The sequence below is a fragment of the Alnus glutinosa genome, chromosome 6, assembly GCF_958979055.1.
Source record: "Alnus glutinosa chromosome 6, dhAlnGlut1.1, whole genome shotgun sequence".
NCBI classification, from domain to species: Eukaryota; Viridiplantae; Streptophyta; class Magnoliopsida; order Fagales; family Betulaceae; genus Alnus; species Alnus glutinosa.
The window spans coordinates 29,811,783-29,833,980 of NC_084891.1; the positions used below are offsets into that span (position 1 = coordinate 29,811,783).

Here is a 22,198-nt window from a genome sequence, read left to right on the forward strand (position 1 = left end):
GGTCGCGTTGATGTATAGGTATAAAATTATATAAGTCAATCTAATTTCGACTCATTCAATTAAATGGATTAGATCCCTTAATCTTAACATGTTAATTTAGTGTCAAGTTTACAAGTTGTATAAAAAATTGTCAGTCTTAAATGCCGTGTGTTGGGTTTGAGTTGTGTCAAGGTATGGGTATAATACTATGTAAATTAACTCTAACCCAATTCATTTAATTAAACGTGTCAAACCTTTTAAATTTAACTCGTTAATTTTGTATTGAATTCGAATCGGATTGTATGAAAAATTACCAACCATAGCTTGGAGGTGAATAAACAGAAAATTATTATTGTTCTGTTATAGGTGTGAGATTGGTGATTGTGCATATATGAACTTGTTGCAACTGAAGGTTGCAGTCGTAAAGGCCTATATGATATTGGTTTTGAAGTTGAATGGAGGCCGATTTCTGATTAAGTATTGGATGGGTGTTAGTTGGGACCAATAAACAAAAAAATAACTCTAAATGTGTGCCAGGACTTCAATTTCTTGAGGAAAAGAGACCCAGTTGCGAGGAAGCGAACTCTTCCAACAGAGAGAGATTTTCATCATGACATGGCTGTGCGCAATTCCGGCACTCAGAATGACGGATTTCGAGCTGTCCAAAATCAAAATCTCCAGTCTAGTTCACCTTTTATTTTGTTGCTTTTATTCTTTTTAACTCTCTTGTTTACAGGACACGATATGTTTACACAACAGAAACAAATCTTCTACCTAATCTTAACTCTTTTATATAATCTTGATGGGCATTCTTGCTTTGTACTGCTCACTTTTGATTCAACAATGCTTCCTATCATGGCTCTCTACACTGAACTTCGATATCAAACCCTGTTGACTCAAAAGGATCAGGAGGAGTCGTTCATTTGGTCCACCCCACTACCCGTTCAATTGGGTCCAACTATTGGTCATTTGTTTATAGTTAGGCCAAAAGTTTCACAACCGATAGAATATGAAAAATCAGACCCTTAACCTGTTCCATATTAGGCATGTCCAATTTAACGCCCGACTCCAAATTAGCCCCACCGGGATCATAAACACTTACCAAATACTTGGTAAGTATTTGGTAAGTGACAAATCGTTTGTCAATCATTAGCCACCTAACGTATCTACTCAAATGAACTGTTATTGAGATTAGTTTTAATTTGAGCAATAGTAGTTGAATAATGCTAGAAATTGCATTTTTTTTTTTTCCCACAATACTTATGTGGTATTCCCAACTAACCTTTGGATTAGTTATTGTTTTATTTTTATTTTATTTTTTCAAAAAAAAAAAAAAAAATCAAAGGTTGATTGAGACTAATAATTGTGTAATAAAAATATGATTTATAACATTTCTCATATTCGTTTAATATTAAATTGAAGGAGTAATTTAAACAAATGTTGTTTATGCATTATAATAGGATTGTTTGATTAGCAACATTAGTGTAGTTACGAGTATCTTACATTATAGTATGCTAAAAGTGTATGCTAGAAACCACATTTTAATCCCACAACTATTCCATTATGCTAATGTGGTACTGACAACTCATTTTTATTTATTTATTTTATTTTTTAACAAAAGCTGATTCAAGATGGATTAACAGTGCCACATTAGCATAATGAAATAGTTGTAAAATAAAAATATGGATTATAGCATTACTCATCTTAATATATTGTCTCAAAAACTCTGCCATTTTACAACCGGTAAAAGAAAAAAGCTAATTCAAGATTTAGGAAACTAATTAAATTCTTCATATCTTAACAAAACATAAACTTTCTGGAACGCTTAAAGCTTAGACAGTTAGACTAAAAGAAGAGCTTGTGTTTGAATTTTGGTGGAGACTTCAAACGTGCCCAAAAAGGTGACCAAACTAATTCCAAGGAGCTTGAGTTAAAAGAGTACTGCTGCTGATGCAAGAGTTCTAATCAACCTCGAATCAATTTTTTTTTAAAAAAAAAAAAAAAAATTAATAATAATAATAATAATAGAGACTAACATGTCAGCATTGCAAAATAATTATAAGATAAAAATGTGATTTCTAACCTTATTCAAAGTTAAAAAAGGTTGACATTCGAAAATATAAAGGACGTAAACATTCAAAAATTTATGCAACCATGTTCCTCAATGGACAAAATCCACAAATTGGACATTAACAGGAAATAAATTATAAAGGTACAAAATAGACAAAAGCAATACATAATAAATTTTATGAATGGTGGTGAATAAATTACATCAAATTATACATGAGCAAACCATACCTCCAATAGCTGTCGGAGTCAGAAACTGAGACCAGAGGTAGTCCCCAGGATTATAAGTCCAAAGAATTCAAAACAGAACTTTTACCAATTTGATGTCTGCTCAAAATGACTTCATGAGGTAGAATGGATGTCTTAAATTTTCTGCAACGGACTTCAAAGATGTAGCACTGCCAGTGATTTAGTCATGCAGGAAGAAGCATCCAGTTCATGAGTTACATGATTTCTAGAAATATGGCTCCAGTTGGCCTCCATATCAGACACATCACATACAGTCAAGAAATCCAACACCTGACCAAATATTTTGAACATTTCAACCCCAAATATCAGGTTTCTGTCACCAACAAATGCTGCATTCCAGTCCATTGGAGCATCGGGATGTACAGAGACCTCAGTCCAAGTAAGATACATGAGATCTAGCTCCCATAGTTTTCTAACAGCCTTGTTTCTCCGGCCTATTCGACCATCTCCTTCACACCAGGAGACAGAAAGCATGAACAGCCGCCCATTACAAGATACAAGTTTTGGAGGGTACTCATGAACATGGGATGGGAAGGGAGTCGTTTGGATTCTAATCCAGTAACCCCTTTCTATGTCATATCCTGCAAGTTTGTCAGTCTCAGAATAAACATAAAACATCCCATTACAAACAACACCAGAACAAACTATTCCAAAATCTACAGGCACCTTCTGGATTTCTGTCCATTTATTTGATACAGAGTCAAAGATTTCTCCAGAATCTAAAGGCTCGTCCCAGGATCCAATACCTCCGACAGCAATCAGCACAAACCTTCTACAGCCCTTTGTGTTCAACTGATCACTTTTTTGTCTAATATACTTGTATGACTTTCTATTGGGCAACAATGATGCGTCGTTTTCATCAAAAGCATTTCTGTATTGTCGTCTTAGTGAAAGCCTGTGAGGATCCTCATAAACATCTGACACCCCACCAATCCGTGATCTAGAAAAGCGTCTATCTTGCCGATTTTGATGACTCTGATAGCTTGGAAAATCTGAACTGACCTCAGAAATCCCTAAAATAGGCAGTGACCTTGCATGCTTCATAGAAGCAACTTTACGCCAGGATTTAGTCAAGGGACTAAACACTAGCACCCCTTTATGCGTCTTGAATGAGCTCCTGTCCACCCTCCCAAAGCTGGTCAAGCTAGAACAACCTCCAACAATATATATATCATCCTGCATACTGGCAACAGAAAACATGAACCTCCCTTTCAGAATATCAGCATCTATCCTACGCCATTGGCCTAGAGAAACATCCAATGCATGTATCTCCCCAGAGCAATAGCCATCTTTAACAGCACCAAACAGAAACAACCATGGATTCTGATGGGAACCTTCCCGTCTTATCTGCAGGAACCGAGGAGTGGTAGTCAAGTATCGCCATTTCTTGCAGACAAGGCGGGCAGTCATAAGACTGGTCAGCGGGAGCCTCACCAAGCACATTTCCAGAATATCATCAGGAAGAAATATGTGCATTCTACTGTTTCTTACTGATTCTTCAAGTTCAAACTCCTTCCTATTATTTTTCTTCCAAAATCTCTCCTTCACCCCATATGAGAAGCAATCCACTCCAGTTTCCTCAGTGCCACAAATCATTTTGTACCCCTTTCCTTCTTCACTGGAACTTGATCGCCTCCTGCTACTTGGATCCCCAAATTCATCACCAGTGTCAGCCCCTACTTTGCAACCCCCACCTCTACCATAAAAAGTAAGACATCTCATAGAAACCCCTCGCACCCCATCCTCTTCCTCTCCTCCACCTTTGTACTTCTTCTTCAACTTCTGGCTAACACTTCTGACGAGACGTTTCGACACACTCAAAGCCTCAAAATCTTGACAAATAGATTCTTCTCCTGCTAGTCTCTCAGAAAACATGGTCTTCTCTAGTTCTCTGCCAGCAAAAGCACACACCTAATCACTATCTTGAAAATTGCACTTATACCCATCACCAATCCTGGTTTCTACCATTCATCTAAAACAAAGCAACCAAGAAATATTAGACCCAACATAGAAGAAACGCATAAATTTCAAAGCTATGGCATATGACCTAGCTTTGAAATTAAGACTATGGCCTAAACGATATCTGCTTCAAGCACACCAAAGCACATAAAAAATATGCAAGCACTAAGCAGACGCGCAACCTAGTCAGATTCATTTGGCCACAGAGAAAAGGAAAAAAAATCAAGCACTAAGAGAAACTAACTAGTTCCGGCATTTCAACAAGCCAGCGAATTATTCATTGAATTGAACGGACTAAAACCATATTAAGCATGCGATTCATTCAGAATTAAACATTTCCTTACTTTCTACAACTTCCTCGGCTGGCAAACAACGAATCAACCATTACCAAATCCAAGAAATGACAACAAAACACACTAATTTTTAATTTTTTATTTAAAAACAAAAAGACCAACAATAAATGGGTGTTAAGGCAATTTAATTCCAAAACGAAATCTTTAGCAAATTAATCAGTACCATTCACCAGATCCACCGCATTAAGTTATAGTTAAAGCACAAAAAAATCGGTTATTAAATTTTTTGAAACGTCTTTGATAAAAGTACCAATCCTAATTCATCAAATTTCAGTACGGTTCAAATCATAATCTTGAAAAGGAAACCCGATTAACCCAAAACAAGACGAAAACCAAAAGCGATAGCAATCCATTTGGTTGCAGATATTTCCTCTACGTGAGCTACAAATACAAGAATCAGCAAACTCGTTCAAATCAAAATCCCAACAAGATTTTCTACGAGCTCTCTAGCAATTCAAAAGCCACGCCATGTTTGGTTGTTGAGAAGTGAAGAAAAAGAGCATCACGGAACAAAAATTTAAGCTCCTTTTTTTTTCTCTTTTGCTCCGAATCCTCAGCAACCAAATGCTCCGTAAACGAAATTCAAAGCCCAAACAAACACAAAATCAGCAAAAACTCACATATTGAAGCAATGTGAAACTGCCTTTCGAAATCGAAGTAAATCTGAGAGATGAGATTCGATCATTGGAGCTCAGAGGAATGGACGGCCAGAGAGGGATCGATCATCGAGAGACCTTAAAAGTCTTTTTCTGAAAAGAAAAAGGAAAAGAAAAGAAAAGAAATATATATATATATATATATTTAATGGGTTTGGTTGGAATTTAGTAAAGCGACGTGAGCACTGCTTGAAAAGCGACTCATTTGGCATTCCTGTTTGTTCTCTGTCTCTCTTTCACAGGATTCTGATTGGGTACAAGCACGAGCTTGATGGTTTTTCTGATGGATAAATTTTGGGCCGTTGGATTCAGTTGCGGGATCTCGAGGTGTCGTCTCGTTTTTCAAGTGTGGGCTCGGGTCTCGATGAATCAGCGGCTGGGAGCCTGTGGTGCTCTTTTTGTTTTATTTTGATAAGATTGGCGCTTTTGCTGGCACGAGTGGGGGTGACACGTGTGAAGAGCGGCAGTGTATTTTCTTCGGTAGTTAGAGAGGGTGGACCCATTAACGGTCTGCGTGTCCAGCGGGCATTATGCAATCCAACCACTTCCTATTTCAGTGTGGATGATGCCTGATGGAGACTGTTTCCACACTCCGTTTACTCTTTTTTCCCCACTTTCTTTGTATATATTTTATTTTGAAAAAAAAAATATTATCTTTACGTTTTTTTTTCTAATAAATTTTTCTCTACATAATTATGTTTACAAATTACCATGACAGTTTATATTATATTGATGACGTTAATCACTCAAATATAAATTGTCATGCGGCATATTACTTAATACTCATTTTCATAAAATATAGACAATCACGTAAATTTATAAATAAATTATAATAAAAATTATAATACTCCAAATTTTTATTATTATTATTATTATATGAAATGGGCTAATTTCATGTATCAATAGTATGGACGAATTAACAGGGTCAAGGAGAGCCCTAATCCTTCAAATTTCTAAAAAAAATATATATATGTTTTAAGGACGTTTAAAAAAAAAAATAGTATTAATTTAAGATTTTATTAATGATGATACTCTCTTATATCAAAATTTTGGCTTCATCCTGTATGAATAGCATAAAATTTGCTAAGAAAGATTCCAAATTGATTCGATGTATGTTTTATTATAAAGATATGTATCTAATACCTTATTCTATTAGTTTAGGCCAAACTTATTTTTTAAAACAAAATTATAAAAAATATATTGTTTAAAAGTGCGTTTGAAAAAAAATATACAGTTTGGAAAAGTTAAAAAATAAATAAGTTTTTATGCAAGAAGCAAAGGGAATGCATTTTTAAAAGGGGAAAAAAAAATGTAAAAATCAATATTTGTGATTTAAGTGAGTTACAAATAACTCTCTAAGATTTAAAAAGTAGCTGAAAATTTTATGTCGTAAGTAAAAAACATAAATAGGTTCTTGAATGCATTTTCTGTTTGTAAATTTGATGAAATCCATTAATGCGTCATGTTAGTACCAATAATATTACGACATGTGTCATTTGGATTAAAAAATTAAAAAAATATAAGAAATATGGGTTGATTTTTTATGAATTTAATCTGGGCAATTTGGTTTTATTTCGACTTTGACTATATCATTTTAATGCGTTTTTAGAATAATGTTTGAAATTTTTTCTAACAATTATCTCACAATACTCATTATTCTAACCATCCCTTTTATCAATCTCTAATAAAAAAAAAATAAAAAAAAAGTTAAATGAAAATGACACGTCAATATTATAAAATAGTTATAACTGAGCCTATATAATAAAAAATAATAATAATTTATAACATTATTGTTGTTTTAATTTTTGATACGAGAGACAATGCCCACAAATTTGTGGATAGCATAGAATTTTGGAAATTTGTAGTTGAGGTAGATGAGGGCGAAATTAATATAGCACATGCCAATACCAATGCCATTATGATTTTGGAAACTTATGAAATAGAGCTCTCAATCAATAAGAAAATGTGGTTACCATAGGGTTGGACCACGTGGTCTTTAATTATAGGCCTATACGTGGTGTGGTCCTAAAACCATAAATACTCTACCTTTTTGGTTGCCCACTTCTTTTAACAGCAACAAGTAACCTTGATTCCAATTTCACAATACGTATACTGAACTCTAAAGTTAGAGTAATTTTAAACGTTATACTCATGTCTCTCTTGTGTCCCTCTAAAAATGATGTGGCTTTTAAAATCACCATGTGATCAAAATTCAATTTTGATCAATCACAAGCTCAATGGTGATTTTAAAAGCCACATCATTTTTAGAGGGACACAAGAAGGACATGGGTATGACATGTAGCATTACTCCTAACCATTTACGAATTCCCGTGGACATTGACCTTTTCTTTTTCTTTTTCTTTTCTTTTTTTTTTTTTTAAAAAAAAAAATTTATGCCGTTGAAAAAAGGATTATAAGGAAGAAATATATTTCTCACTCTTGAACTGGATGGAGAAAATAATGAAGAATCTTGTGAAAATGCTTCCAATGTAGACATAGACCTTGATAGAATAAGCTTATGGGTTGTCTCATACGAAAATACGAGACATTATAGTTTGGTAGATAAGAATATGATCCAATTTGATTCATGAAAAGTTAAAAGTTTGTAGAGAGCAAGCGTTGTGTGACTTGTTACAGTAGTGACAGTTAATGCTTTTATTGGGTTTAGATCTTTGCTGGCGAACGCACATTTTATGGATAAGACTTAACCCACAAGTATTACTAATTTGAACAATTTGTCTTTTCTCCACTTACCCATCGTGGATTGAGACACTAAAAAGGGCAAGGAAAGCATGGGAGACAATGAGGAAGGTGGTGGCAGTAGCAGCGGCGGCGGCTATGCTAGAAGTGAAGAGTTATTTTTTATTTTTATTTTAAACAAAAAACAATTATAGTCTTTTTAAAAATAAAGCTTCCTCCATTTTGAATTGGAATAAATCATTTTAACTTAATCTTCTACTTATAGCATGTAATTCTTACACGTATTTATAATAAAATTAACAATTATGCGACATTTGCCATTAGAACATGTTAGAAATGCAAGTGACCGTGCTAACGATAAATATCAATATAATAAATTAGATTAAAAAAAATCAACTCGAATTGAAAAAATAAAAATCCCTTCTTTTAATTGACATAGCACATTTAGCACGTGTTGCTTCCAAAGAATTTAGACACGCCAGTTACTATTGTGATTGGCATGGGATACTCGTTTGAATTTTTATGTGTTGTTATTTCTTCGCATATATATATATATATATATATATATATATATTCTTATTTCTTCGTAGTTGAATCATACTGGAATAGTTTCATACTGTGATTTTTTTTCGCGATCATTATTATACATTCAGATTTCATATCCATTATTCATTTCAATCATAAACCTCACAACTGTTCTTCATTTCAAAATTAATGGTTCCAGATAAATCATTTAAAACTCACTAGTTATGATGAGCGGATGATGATGTGGCGCATGCGTTTTAATGGTACCTGTGGTGACGCCAGCTGTTCATCATGCCGTATCGACTATGCCGATTTTGCATAAAATTTTGTAACGTCGAGATAAAAAGAGAGCCATAATAAGTTTCTGAAGGCGAGGTTGACGTTGAAACGTCCACAAATTTATCGCTGGCTCTTTTAGACTTTTAGTAGTCAACTGGTAAATTTTTTTGCATGCTGTTAGGAAGGAGCATTCTAATTTTTAGCACAACTTTCTTACAAATTGATATTTATGATGCCCATTGCTAAATAATTAAATTTATTGCATGATAGTTCACATATGATACTTACAAAGTGTCGTGATTATCTTGAAAGTTTATTTTTGAGTGGTTCGGCCATCCTTTTAGCCGATTTAAGGGTGATTAAACCACCCCCAACTACCATCCTAAATCAATAGTTGGCCAAACCATTTCCTATAATCTTGGGATTAATTGGCATAAAAAGCTTTAACGTTAATGTAATGGTCACATTTCGGTAGAAATTCAAATATTGTAGTTGATGGTGGCATGGATGATCGTGCGGCGGTTGTGATTTAGTGGTGGTAGAAGGTGTCCATGTCTTTGTATTCAGGATCATGAGTGGTTCAATCTTTAGCGCGCTAAGAGGTTGTTCTAACATGTCAAATTAATTAACAAGTAATTAATGTGATAAATGTTATATAAGTTGTCATATAATTCTGTAAAAAGTTACAGTAAAAGATGTAGCTCTTAGAGCATTTTCAATTTCTTTACTACTACCATATTGTTTTTAGTATTCATCATAAACCTCGACACTTATTTTCAACTTCCGAGTTACAATAATGTCCGAATTAAATATATATAAAAATAAAAATAATAAATATATATCTCTTATACATCTTTATACAACAAAGTTTCAAAATTATTTTTAAATTTGTAGAACCCAACATACAAATGGAATCATACAAAGATTTAATTATTGGTCGATTTATTACTTCACCAACCTTTTGACGAATTCTCGCTGGCAGCTACCTTTAACAAAAAAGAAAATCGTGCTATTGATGATCATCATGGGCTTGTAAAACTATACCCAACATTCAAGTAGTGGATGGAGAGAATAATCGGTTCACTCATCATAAAATTCCTAAAGAGATGGTATGAAAGAAAGGTTGCATGTGGATACATTATGAATTTAGGAACACAGGTATACTATTTTAACTAAAATAATGATGGAGAACTTTGGTTGGTTCGGACCACATTATCTTTATTAACTTTGGCCTAAAACTATCATAGTTTTGTCTAGGTATTGATATCAAGAGAAAAAATACATATGATTATATGAGTTAATTAACCTTAAGGGGGAGTTTCAGAGTTTGTTTGGCCCTGCAATTTTGCAAGCTAAAGTGTGATTTTGTTTAAAATCGCGGAAGTGTATTGTTTCAGAATGCATTTATAAAAAATAAAAAATAAATAATTGTGGTTTAAAAATTTAAAAAAATATGCGTTTTCGAATCAAATGTAAGAGAATTAGCAGCAGCTTCCTTAAATCACATTCATTTTTTTAGATGTAGGGAAAACTCATAAAAAAAACTCATTGAATCAGATTCTCTTATTGTTCTATAAACTAAGGAAACACCAAGAGAACCAGAAGTTTTACCCTAAATCTATGAAAGCAAAATGGATCCCTTAACATTATTTTAATACAAAAAAAAAACTTTATATTTTCTCTCTTATTCCTAGCTCTAGCATTTATTTGTTTCATCTCTCTTTCTCCTATAATTTAATTTCAATAATATTTAAATGGTATAAGGAAATGATAAGGGAGGTTATTATGGAGTGCACTTAAATAGGGAAACAAAAAGTAAGTTAATTCCTTAAATTGAGAAACATTTGAAGAAAAGTTGATGTTGGTGTTATAAGAAATGCATTTTTAAAAACATGTGATTTTAAACGACAAATTGTGATTTTCAAAGCCAATTTGCGATTCTATCAAAATATATAACTATGCTCATGTGTTTGAAATCTTTATTTATTTATTTTTTAAATCTCATGTTTTGAAACTAACGATCCAAACGGACCAAAGTGACTAACTGAGTTTGGATAAGTATCCTCAAAGTTACGCCAAAGCTTTACTCTTATGATATTCCTAGAAAAATACCAAGTGACAAAAAAATGATCTTAATAAAAAATTCAATAAAAATAAAAATAAAAAACTTATGGCTGTCAGCAGTCGGGGGTCTTCGCAAGACCCATACTCGCCGTGGGTCACCAGGCCCACAGTAGCGGTCGTGAGTCTTTATTGTGCTTATTTTCTTCTTCTTATTCTCATCAAATTTATAGGAGTATTTATTTTGTCTGTTTTTTTTTTTAATTTTTTTTATTCAATTTACTTTGTCTCTTTTCTGGACAAAATGGTATCTTGAAATTTCTTGATAGTTTGGGAAAACATTACAAATAGCTTCATAAATGTATGAAGCACATCCGAAATGGGCCGGAGTCGATCCAAGGCCCAGCCCAGAAGAACATCAGCAGGCAGGCGCGTCTATATTATATAATATACAGTCCTAGACTATGTAAAATCGCGTTTACTTAACGGTCTCGTGGTAAGAAAGTCGTCGCCAAAACCAACGGAGTTGTATTCTACTGTAAAATCTCAGAAGATGGCGAAGTCCACGGCGTGGCTGGTTCTGACGATGTTCGCCGTCTTCTCCGTCGCTTCTTGCGTCGACGACAAGTGCGCAGCTTGCAATGCCGTCGCGGTAGTCTCAATTCTTTGTTCTTGACGATCCCTTTTCTCCGAACATAAACTGAGATTTGGGTCTCTCTCTAACTATGGTTTGGTTTTGCAGGAGGAGCTTGAGATTGGGCTTTCCAATGTAATAATCTTTTGCATTCATCACTTGGGTACATTGTAATTTTGATTTTTATGAAACCAATAATGATTTTGTGTTCTCTTTCTGCAGGAAAAACCGAGGAATCATTTAGATATGAGACACCGCCTTGACTCTAAAGGTCAACGTAAAGGAAAGGTAATTGATTACAGGTACAGCTTCGTATCTCCATTTCGTGGCATTTGGAATTCGTGTCCTATTATCTACTTTGATGGGTCTCTTGGAAATTGTACTGAATTGTGAGTTTTTGGTTTAGATCTTTATGTTTGAGTGAAAATCTGACATAATGGATGCTTTTGTCTAAAGTTTTGTTGAAAAAATGCGTCTCCATATATGATCATTTGTAAAAGTTATTGTTTTTTTGTAGTTTTTTTTACTTGTGGCAGAGTCTGACTACATAGTTGTGCAATTTATTTTGCATTAGGGTCAGCGAGCTCAGAGTTGTTGAACTCCTCGATGGCCTTTGCGAAAAGATGCAAGATTACACTCTTCAGAAGGTAGTTTCTACTTTGACTCGTTTTCTTTATGGGCTACACATGTTTTCAAAGTCTTTCTTATATTATTGCTTACTATATTCACTTGTTTGGTATATAAACTATCTTTGAGGCATTGGCATTAGTTCCTGCGTAAGAATATTCAGGTTTGCTGGCCGCCATTATTTGGCCGGAAGAGGATGCTCTCCATTTCAAATGGAATTGATAGAATTCATTTTATGGTCAAGATTTAAAGTTGATGCATTTAATAGTGTAGATAATGTCAATGTTGGCTGGTCTTTCAAAAAAAATTAAATAATATGACATCATTTATACTATTAGATACACCAACTTTAAATCATGACCATGAAATGGAAGTAATCTTTGTCCTAATTGGCCGGTCAATATCTTGCAATAACACGACATGTTTAGATTTGCAGCTGCAAGTATGTTTAGTTTTGTGTGTTCATTTTGTAGATACATTCAACCGGTCAAGAGTGGATCAAAGTGGATGACTGGGATGACCTCACAACGGGTATGTGTTGCTCTATAATGTCTTGGGTTAATAAGCTCAAACTTCACTCTTGCTAATATGGTAGCATCCAATATGGTTTGTGCTTATGTGGTCATGGTGGTCATCCTTTTAATTAAGAATGGTATTTGCTTAAAATAAGTTATTTGCTGGCTGATATGTCTAAACTAAAAACTCTTGGATTCTGGTGTACTGCTGTAGGCATTTTGTGATGTTCATTGCTTTTCAATCTGGACAAACATTCCGACTTCAAGTGAACAATAAGAGAAAAAGGCTTAATTTATATTAATATCTTCACTTGAAATGTGGAATCTTGATGTGCATGATGATTGATATTCCTCTCATCCTTTGGATGCCGGAAAGATTTCAGTAAATAATTAATTTGTAGATAAGAGCTTGGTTTCCTAATATGGAGCCCTTTTTTTGATGAATTTTGTGTTTACTTTAACTAATGAAATAGCACTTGCAAAGACTGCAGAAGTTTCCACTCTTTTTAGTTTCTAAAATCTATTTCAGCACTTTTGAAAAATTTAGAAGCTTTTTGAACAATTGTTTGTTTTCTTGTATGATAGATAAACAAGAAGCTCGAGCATATTCAAAAGCTATATCAACTTATTGTGGAAGGTGAGACATCAAACAGATCCAGTGTAGCTCCTTTTATGGCCGAAAGTCAACCTTGAACTTCTATGCTTTTTGCCCTTTGCTCTACTGACAAATGAGGGCATTATGCCACCCCTTAGTGTCTTAGGTATTCTGAATCTCTGAGTCTGACCTGTTTTTACAATGGGACAGGTTACTTGAGGAGACAGAAGATGATGTAAGTTTCAATGCTCTGCTTATTGATTTTAACCTCAATTGAAGGTCACTTTTGGTCATGAATTGCATATGGATATTTCAGTTTAACTGATGATAAGTTCTCCTGCAGTTGGCGGAATTGATAAAAAAAGGATCTGTTAAAGTTGGAGGTGTAACCAAGGTTCTGTGTCAAGATTTAAGCAAGCACTGCAGTCAGACGAGGTAATTTTGAACTTCAAACCTGTAATTCAACCCACCTTTTCTTTTCTCAAAAAAAAAAAGAAAAAGAAAAAGAAAAAAAAGTTGCATGAGCTTGTAGATGTATTCTTATTCCACCTCTAGTTTGAACCTATTTACGAACTGAAACTTTGACATTGAATGCCTAGAAGTGGGGCTTACAGAGGGAGACTTAATCACTGAATTTCATATGTATTGCAGTGGTTCCCAGCAGGTGGATGCCAATGATCATGGATCTGATGGAGAACTCTGATTCACTCTCAAGAAAAAAATTTCCTTAGTTTAATACTTTAAATTCGGATCATTACTCAGACTGACTAAGTTATGCTTAACTTGTAACCCAACAAATTTTGCTTCAAATTATTCCGCTGGCTGGATGTACCATCGTGTTTACTTCATACAAGTCAAAGTAACTCAATCGATGATTGCTTCTAAATCATAATTATCATTTTCCCATTTTAAAGCTTCTCTGGTTTATCATTTTAATTTCATTAGCGACCCTTCCAGTGGACTGGACCTCTTTGGTCCATTTCCTTTTGTAATGTTCTCTACTGGCATTGAACTTGCTGGTCGTTCTCTGCTTTTGGGATTCTACGTTTATTGTATTTTCCATTTTAATTCATGTTAGTTACAAGTAATGCTAAATTATACTTTTATTTCATTACGCTGTTGTGGCACTGGCAGTATCAGTTAGTCATTGTTTGACACTGTCACGTTAGCAGTGTGATAGTGATGAGATAAAATGTGGCTTTTTATCAAATATCCCTGTTTACTGCTACGTTCATCTGCATATTTATGGCACCTTCTAAAACCTCGATCAATGTCTCAGTAAATGCATTAAGAATTGTTCCATACCAATGTTAGAATTGCGACTTGGGAAGAAACCATTCACCATCATTCATCAAACTCTACGGCCATCAACGTCCTGATGGTTCCAAGGGAACACATGCTTTCGTGAATGATTGTGAATAGTTTTACTCTAAATTGGGTAAAAAGAATTTCTTTTACTATTAAACTGACGTTCATATTCTATTAAAAATACAAACGAAATTCACATTCACTTTGAATACTTGTTTTAGTTTAATAGATTGAGTCGAAAATAAAATCCAATTTAAATGAAAACTTTGGTACTGACACATACTCCTACCTCATATATATATATATACGTACTTATTTTTTTGTCATAATTTGGAAATCCAAAAGAGTCCCTTAAAAGACCTTTGTAGAGCTCCCACGGTAGCTCATGATTTTTCAAGGTTTTATGCTAAAAAAAATGGAGAATGGGCCAAATGAAACAACTAATCGTCCTGCTCGGAACAACATAAACAATGAATTCTTCCAATTGATACAACATAACTATTCTCAGATGTACAGGATTTAAAACTCAAAAGGAATGAAAATCAAATCCTACATAACATTATTTCCATGAATGAGGCTGAATGGCAGCCGTGAAAAAGGGGACAACAACAATAACAGCAAGGCAAGTGGCAGTGGCAGCAGCACAAGTAATGGCAGTGGCAGCAGCATAAGTAATGGCAGTAGCAGGGGCTTGAGGGCTAAAATGCTCTCAAGGCCTGAACCAATTGTCACCCCAATGTATGTACATCCGTCTCTCAACCGTTACCCTTCTTTTTCACGAATTACAGTCCAATACACCCTTGAGTAGATTCAGCCCTTCTGCTGATATACTCCTCCTAACTCGGGACGGAGGTATCTCTATCCGAGGGGGAGGGTCTGAAGAAAAACAAACAACAATAACTGTTAAATTATCACAGGTGTTGCGCTTGAGTGCCTCTCTGACCAGCTCTCTCGAGCATCTTTCAGGATCATTGTGGAGCATCAATTCTTTCCTCGCCATAGTCACAGCACCCTGGCTGGTCATTACATCCCACAGGCCATCACATCCCATTATCAAGAACTCGTCATCCTCAGTCAGGTGTGTCTCCTGCAACTCAGGCTCTGCACTTAAAGGGCAGGCAGAACCTCTGGGGCCCTTCATGTGCCAGTCTCCTAAGGCACGAGCCACAGATAATTGGCCATTGAGATAGCCATCATAAATGACACCACCAAGTTTCTCAATTCTGATTCTTTCAGATGTGCAATTGGGTTTATGGTCTTTTGACATCTCAATCGCTCTACCTCGTCTCCCTAGGACTGCTCGACAATCCCCAGCATTTGCTATTATCATTGTCCTGTGAAGAGTAACACGTTGTGAGAGATAATCCCCTGCTGATTCCCAAGCACAAAGCATTTGAAAGCGTACGACTAAGAAACTTAGATTAAAATGTTTCCAGCCATTCAAGAACAGTGACAGAATAGTAGACCTGGAGTCCAGTAACAAACTTCTAAATCCGGTGATTCTATTCACTTTTAACACAACAAAAAATCTGACTAACTTGCAGCAAATAGGAATTTTCAAGCAACTCTTAACTTTTTCTCACAAAATTGTCCATAACACAGAAAAATAAGCAATATGTCTTAAATTATCATTTCCCAGCACACTATAATCAAGTACAATTGATGATGCTATTATGCCATGCTCTAACAAAATCTTTACAGGTCACTGACTCAAAATGCTGGATGTCTGACACAACAAAAAAGCTGACTAACAGCAAATAGGAATTTTCAAGCAACTCTTAATCTCACAAAATTGTCCATAACACAGAAAAAGAAGCAATCTGTCTTAAATTATCATTTCCCAGCACACTATAATCAAGTACAATTGATGATGCTATAATGCCATGTTCTAACACAATCTTTACAGGTCACTGACTCAATATGCTGGATGTCTGACACAACAAAAAATCTGACTAACTTATAGCAAATATGAATTTTCAAGCAACTCTTTAACTTTTTCTCACAAAATTGTCCATAACACAGAAAAAGAAGCAATCTGTCTTAAATTATCATGTCCCAGCACACTATAATCAAGTACAGTTGATGATGCTATTATGCCATGTTCTAACACAATCTTTACAGGTCACTGACTCAATATGCTGGATGTCTGACACAACAAAAAATCTGACTAACTTACAGCAAATAAGAATTTTCAAGCAACTCTTTAACTTTTGCTCACAAAATTGTCCATAACACAGAAAAAGAAGCAATCTGTCTTAAATTATCATGTCCCAGCACACTATAATCAAGTACAATTGATGATGCTATTATGCCATGTTCTAACACAATCTTTACAGGTCACTGACTCAATATGCTGGATGTCTGACACTTGGGAGTTGCACATTGTGCCTAAATAAGACAACAAAAAGAACTCCAACGAAAATTTTAAGCACGACCAGTATTTGGATCTAAACTCCAAAGAAAAACTAAATAAAAGCAGCTCTGGTCACTTACCTGCCAAAAATAAGGGCAGTTAGAGCAGTGGTGCCAGAGGAGATATCAAGAGTACTAGCATCAGCAAATGCATAATCCGCTTTCACAAAAGCACTCTTAATTGCCTTCTCCGCACAAATTGGAAAATGGGAGTCCTCAACTATGAATCTAAGGATGTTATTTCTAATAAATGAAGCTGCATCTGTACCTCCATGGCCATCAAACACCTGTCCAAATATAGGAATATAAATCAGTCATGAACATGGCCAGCTTAAGGTGGTGGTAAATAAACGACCTCCCAACTCACTGTATATCTATTACCTCCCTTCGTTCAGCCACTTTATTTCAATAGTCCATTATCCTACTAAAATTTCATTTAACAGCACAGTACGAAAGCATTTTGAAACAGAGAGGTAGAAACTCAGCCGATTACTCGGTGGCATAAGAGAAACCTGAAGGAACATTGGCTGTTTTCAGAAGTTTAAGGAACTTCCGCACAATTGCACTAATGTTACTGCATCATAATCCAACTTAACAATGGTTTGGATGGAGTGACCATCAAGTGGATCACATGTTTTTGAGTATTGACCAGCAATTATGCCATGTAGTCTAAAGGAATGACATAGATATATGCAAAACAATTATAACTTTCACGGAAGAGGAGATCCATTGGTAAGCTAATCCTCTAATCAATGAACAGGTGTACAAAACGTAAGGTAAAAAAACAACATGCTTACCCCATAGAAAGACCCAGGAGAAGGGAAGTCTGCAGTTGCACCTAGATGTTCAATAAGATTATCTATACATATGTGTTCATCCTCCATATAGTGTTTAGGTCCTCTTTCTGCACAGCTTCCTGAGCGGAACACGGGTAAAAAATCTGACTTTTCATCAGGAGGTGATTTACTGCCAACAATACCGACATCCAAATCCTGCAGAAGGATAAAAAGGAAAAACTAGTTGAAGTTCATTCGCCAAAATGCAGTAAGAAAGAAAAATATATACTGCAGTTGCATAGAAGTTCTAAACTTGACTTTCCTCTCCACATTCATTGTGACAGCACAAAGCAAAAAACAACACAATTATCATAACTCAATCAAGATGAGCATTGCAATCCTTAACAAATAATATCTCACAACAACTTTCATCAAAGACAACTTCCAGTTAAAGGGGAAAAAAAACCCTAAAAAATGTGGCGAAATTTTATATTTATAAGCAACCTGGCAATGAGAACAAGTCTAAGTCGTCTTAAATTTTGAGCACACATTTACATGCTCCAGAATCGTAATGATTTGCAAAACTAAGCACAAGTTAAAATCACAATGGAAAATTTAAAGAATAAACTTCCTGAAGATACATCCATTTAAAAGCATCCTATGTATAAGGGCTGGCTCAGACCAGATGAACTTACCAAATCAGCCGTGGCCTGCAGCTTCATAGAGCTCACACTATGACGCATAATCGACAGGTGCCGCGGAGGTTTGCCATTTGTTATTTGTTTCAAATTATTCAAATTCTCTGAGCTCTGATCTTCCATGGTTGATACATTATCCCTATTGCAACCACCTTCTAAAAGGGTAATCGGAGGTGAAAAATCCATACCCGCAGCCATACCCAGATCATAAATTAACTCAGACAAACAACCCCTTTTCAATAATCCCCTAATAACCCAAGTCTCGGACGAGCCAAAAGCAGAACCCACTTCAACAATAATGAGTTGAATCTGTCCAAAACGGAAGCTTCACAAACAACACAAATTTGCCAACTTCACTCTACAAGAAATAGAATTCCCTTCAAGTATCAAACAACAGGAGAAAGAAGAATATCCACCAAGCAAAGTAAACGCTCCACAAAATGCCCAAATCAACCTTTTTATCTCTCTTTTTTTCAGTTTAGAGTTCCTTTAAGCTATCAAAAATCACAAAGCAACCCTCAAAAATTGAACTTTTCAAGCTTCCAACTAATTCCCAAATCTCCAAAACACCACAAGACCGAAAATCAACTAGCAGATCAAATCAAACCAATTAACCCCAATAATTTACCAAAATGTCACGGAAAAATCACAGTAATTTTTTTTATAAAAAAATTAAAATTAAAATCTTCAACGAGAATTGAACACCGAACGAGGTCAAGCTCAAGAATTTCTCACAGGTGGAGACGACGATGATGGTTGTGACTTCTTTGCCTTTCTCTTCGCTGTCATACAATCCAAGAAACCCTAAGAAAAGGTCTCTGCAAGAAAGAGAGAACTAACTTATTGGTATGTGGTTGGCCACCGGGGATTACAGGTAATCGAAGTGGATCTCGTAGCTGTAGGGGTGGAGATGGGGAACCGACACGTGGTGGTCTGCAGTTGGTGGATGCTCTGGCTCCTCGTGTTAGTTCGTGGATCGGTGCCACCAGAGCGTCCCAGCCGTTCGATCTGTGGAGCAGGAAATGGACGGTGCAGCGCTGTACTCGATGTCCCTTCCAGACTGTGAGAGGTCAGGTTAGTTAAACGCCGTTAAGAAACGACCGCCTCGGATTCTCAGGGAGCACGTGTCGCTTTGCGATTGGGAGGAAGTAGTTTTCTCGGCTAAGATAGAAGCTCCACCTTTTTTTAACTTTCCCAATTCTCCACTTCTTTGAGTAGGGGCTGGGCAATAGTTGAGAGTACTCATGACCACATTGTGTCCCGTGGAACCGTCTACAATGCCGTTAAAAAGGTGGATCAAACGGGAAAAAACAAAATGAATCAATAATATATTTAATAAAATTATAAAACGCCTCATGATAAGATAAGAATGTAAAATGTCATATTTTTCCCCTTAATATTTAATCTCTTATACTTATTTAATGCCTAAATATACTTATTATTCTTATATTTTGATTTAGGATACAAATTGAGGCATTAAATGCAAAACAAAGCAAATTGGGCGATTTTGGACAGTTTCAACATCAATTCGTAATCTGGTCATAACTCTCTCATAAAATCTCCGATTGAGATGATTCAATATGCTGTGGAACACCAAGAAAAAGATCTACAACTTTTATGTTTTGTGTTTTGAGAGATACCGGATGAATCAAGGTCAAAATCGGGCTTGAAGTTGACGTTCTGATGCGGTTTAATTGCGGAAGTTTTCAGATATGGAAATTTCTTTACTTTGAGACTTTTCATAATCATCCAATCAATTCCAGCCAAGCCAAGCAATAAATACAAAGTCAAGCAAAAGGAAGAAAAGGAAGGAAAAGATGTGTAGAGGATCAAGAAAATAAAGAAGAGATTTGTGGGGACCACGTGGAAGAAGACAACATAAAAGGAGCATCTCTTTCCATGACAAGGCAATTTGATTTCTCTCCATACTTGGCTGATTTGTGGGGACTTAAACAAGGAAAGAATCGATAAAGTATATGGCAACAAAAGTCCACATTGAAATCATCACCTTCCTAGTTATCCTAGCCTTTATTTTATGTTTAATACTTTCCTTAATAAATTAGATTTGTGTATTGTTATTTTAGGATAGTATTTCTTTAGGAGATTTCCTAGGCTTCTAACATATGGGATGAAACGTGTATAAAAAGGGGGAACCATGACACACAAGACATCTTCTATCTTCCATCTTCTCCCCTCTTCTCTAAATTTTAGTCATGGCCCTGCGTGGCTAAACTTTCATAATTGGTCGAAAGAAACGGAAGCCTCGGAATCAATAAAACTGTGAGATCTAATTTGTTTTCATTGTTCGATTTATGCTTTGAGTATCAAATGTTCTTCTATACTTATTTTTATGATTGTCTCGTTTAATGACTAAGATTTAATGATTTGACTGAGTTTCTGCGCTGGCGATCATTAAATCCTAGGAAGCCCACTAGTAGCCAACTAGTTTATTTAATGATTTGACTGAGTTTCCGCGCTGGCGATCATTAAATGCTAGGAAGTCTACTAGTTTGTTATTCGTTGCAATCTATTGCTGGGTTGGATATCAAATCCGTAATTGTTTGATCCCTACAATCTATGAAGCAACTAAGATTTAATGATTTGCTGCTTCTCAGTGATTATTAAATCTTAGGAAGAACATTTGACGAAATTAAATGCAACCGCTTGTGCTTGTGTTGTTTCGCTTCATCGATCTCTCTAATTCTTAAGGCTGCTACTAGATTAAACCTATAGCGCTTGTCTTAGGTTGTTTAGTAGTTAGGGTTAATTAGAGCGCTTGTCTACTAATTAACTACGACTAAGGAGAGATAGGAAAATAGTTCCAACGGTGAATATTCAAGCATGAATTGATATATATTTGCATCGATGATCAGTTGCCAGATTCCGATGGTGGAAGTTGACTTAGACCAATGTTTCTTTACTTGATTAATATTTTAATTTGAATTGTTTCTTAGTTATTTTTCTTAAAATTATTTTTATACTCAAAACCCCCCCATCCTTGTTCACGTAGCATAAAACTCGGCTAATTACTCTCCGTGGGATCGACCCTTACTTCCACTGCTATATATATATTTTCACAAGTAAGGTTTTATTTTTGGGTGCCTGCGACAGCACACCACCTCACGCATAACCTTCATCCTCTTATGCCAATGCGCCGTACGTTAAACTCTTTGTTTTGCTCTCTATCTTTCTATCCCGCTAAAAAAGGTCATTGCATTCGTTCGATTATTCATCTCGCTCTCTGTCTTGCTCATTGAATATTATTTGTCCAATAATTGTCCTAGATTTGAGACAAAGATGAAGGGTCTTGGTCCCATAAATCATAATAGAGACAAAGAATAATGATTTTCGATAAAAATGAAACACCTTTGTTTTTGACAAAGCTCAAATCTCTTTCCGCGCGCGCTTCTGTCCAACTTTGCGTCGTACATTTTGAAAGTGGAGAACACGCAAAAATGACTTTCATAAAAAAGTAGTCAAAGGACACCGGTTAAGAAAAACAAAAAGTCTATTCGATAAAAATGAAACACTTTTATCTTTGACAAAGCTCAAATATCTTCCGATGCTTCTATTCAACTTTGCGTCACACATTTTGAAAGCGAATGACATGCAAGAATAACCTCCGTAAAAACAGTAATAAGAGGACACCACTTAAGGAAAGCGGAAAGCCTGTTTCTAATTCCGCCCCTATTTGTTCAAAATTTGATGTATTTCGTTAAATGGGAGATAAATTAGATAATGATTTGATGTTGTAAAAATAGAGGTTTATGATCTAGTGTTTTGATTTGGTTACTTTACTGCCTGA

General features: G+C 35.4%; 3 protein-coding genes across 5 annotated transcripts; 1 reads left to right on the forward strand and 2 right to left on the reverse strand.

Annotated features, from left to right (window-relative positions):
- Window positions 1-2,089: 2,089 nt before the first annotated feature.
- LOC133871064 (F-box/kelch-repeat protein At5g42350-like) lies at window positions 2,090-5,375 on the reverse strand. Of its 2 annotated transcripts, none has more exons than XM_062308417.1 (2): window positions 5,228-5,375; window positions 2,090-4,186 (listed from the first exon to the last, which is right to left on the reverse strand). In XM_062308417.1, the coding sequence occupies exons 1-2, from the start codon at window positions 5,290-5,292 to the stop codon at window positions 2,431-2,433; spliced, it is 1,821 nt and encodes a 606-aa protein (XP_062164401.1). In that variant the 5' UTR covers window positions 5,293-5,375; the 3' UTR covers window positions 2,090-2,430. The 2 variants fall into 2 exon arrangements, with proteins under 2 accessions (XP_062164401.1, XP_062164402.1); XM_062308418.1 differs by having other exon boundaries at window positions 2,090-4,267; window positions 5,228-5,357.
- Window positions 5,376-11,297: 5,922 nt separating this feature from the next.
- Window positions 11,298-14,112, forward strand: LOC133871013 (uncharacterized). The gene is made up of 9 exons (XM_062308348.1): window positions 11,298-11,480; window positions 11,571-11,597; window positions 11,685-11,764; window positions 12,037-12,109; window positions 12,563-12,620; window positions 13,190-13,241; window positions 13,410-13,434; window positions 13,543-13,634; window positions 13,851-14,112. Exons 1-9 carry the CDS (start codon window positions 11,382-11,384, stop codon window positions 13,900-13,902), a joined length of 558 nt encoding a protein of 185 aa, XP_062164332.1. The 5' UTR covers window positions 11,298-11,381; the 3' UTR covers window positions 13,903-14,112.
- Window positions 14,113-14,971: 859 nt separating this feature from the next.
- On the reverse strand, window positions 14,972-19,266 carry LOC133870808 (probable protein phosphatase 2C 27). 2 transcript variants are annotated; one of them, XM_062308033.1, is made up of 5 exons: window positions 19,129-19,266; window positions 18,391-18,751; window positions 17,717-17,911; window positions 17,001-17,206; window positions 14,972-15,841 (listed from the first exon to the last, which is right to left on the reverse strand). In XM_062308033.1, exons 2-5 carry the CDS (start codon window positions 18,589-18,591, stop codon window positions 15,283-15,285), a joined length of 1,161 nt encoding a protein of 386 aa, XP_062164017.1. In that variant the 5' UTR covers window positions 18,592-18,751; window positions 19,129-19,266; the 3' UTR covers window positions 14,972-15,282. The 2 variants fall into 2 exon arrangements, with proteins under 2 accessions (XP_062164017.1, XP_062164018.1); XM_062308034.1 differs by having other exon boundaries at window positions 18,391-18,718; window positions 19,129-19,230.
- Window positions 19,267-22,198: the final 2,932 nt, after the last annotated feature.

Excerpts from the sequence above, each read along its gene's own strand:
- LOC133871013 (XM_062308348.1), top strand. The coding sequence starts at position 11,382 with ATGGCGAAGTCCACGGCGTGGCTGGTTCTGACGATGTTCGCCGTCTTC. Across the intron at positions 12,621-13,189 it reads CTGGGATGACCTCACAACGG|ATAAACAAGAAGCTCGAGCA; the intron begins GTATGTGTTGCT and ends CTTGTATGATAG. Across the intron at positions 13,635-13,850 it reads AAGCACTGCAGTCAGACGAG|TGGTTCCCAGCAGGTGGATG; the intron begins GTAATTTTGAAC and ends TATGTATTGCAG.
- LOC133871064 (XM_062308417.1), bottom strand. The coding sequence starts at position 5,292 with ATGATCGAATCTCATCTCTCAGATTTACTTCGATTTCGAAAGGCAGTT. Across the intron at positions 4,187-5,227 it reads GTTTCACATTGCTTCAATAT|AGAACTAGAGAAGACCATGT; the intron begins GTGAGTTTTTGC and ends TTTTGCTGGCAG.
- LOC133870808 (XM_062308033.1), bottom strand. The coding sequence starts at position 18,591 with ATGGCTGCGGGTATGGATTTTTCACCTCCGATTACCCTTTTAGAAGGT. Across the intron at positions 17,912-18,390 it reads TGCAGGCCACGGCTGATTTG|GATTTGGATGTCGGTATTGT; the intron begins GTAAGTTCATCT and ends ATCCTTCTGCAG. Across the intron at positions 15,842-17,000 it reads ACTGCCCTTATTTTTGGCAG|GACAATGATAATAGCAAATG; the intron begins GTAAGTGACCAG and ends TACTCTTCACAG.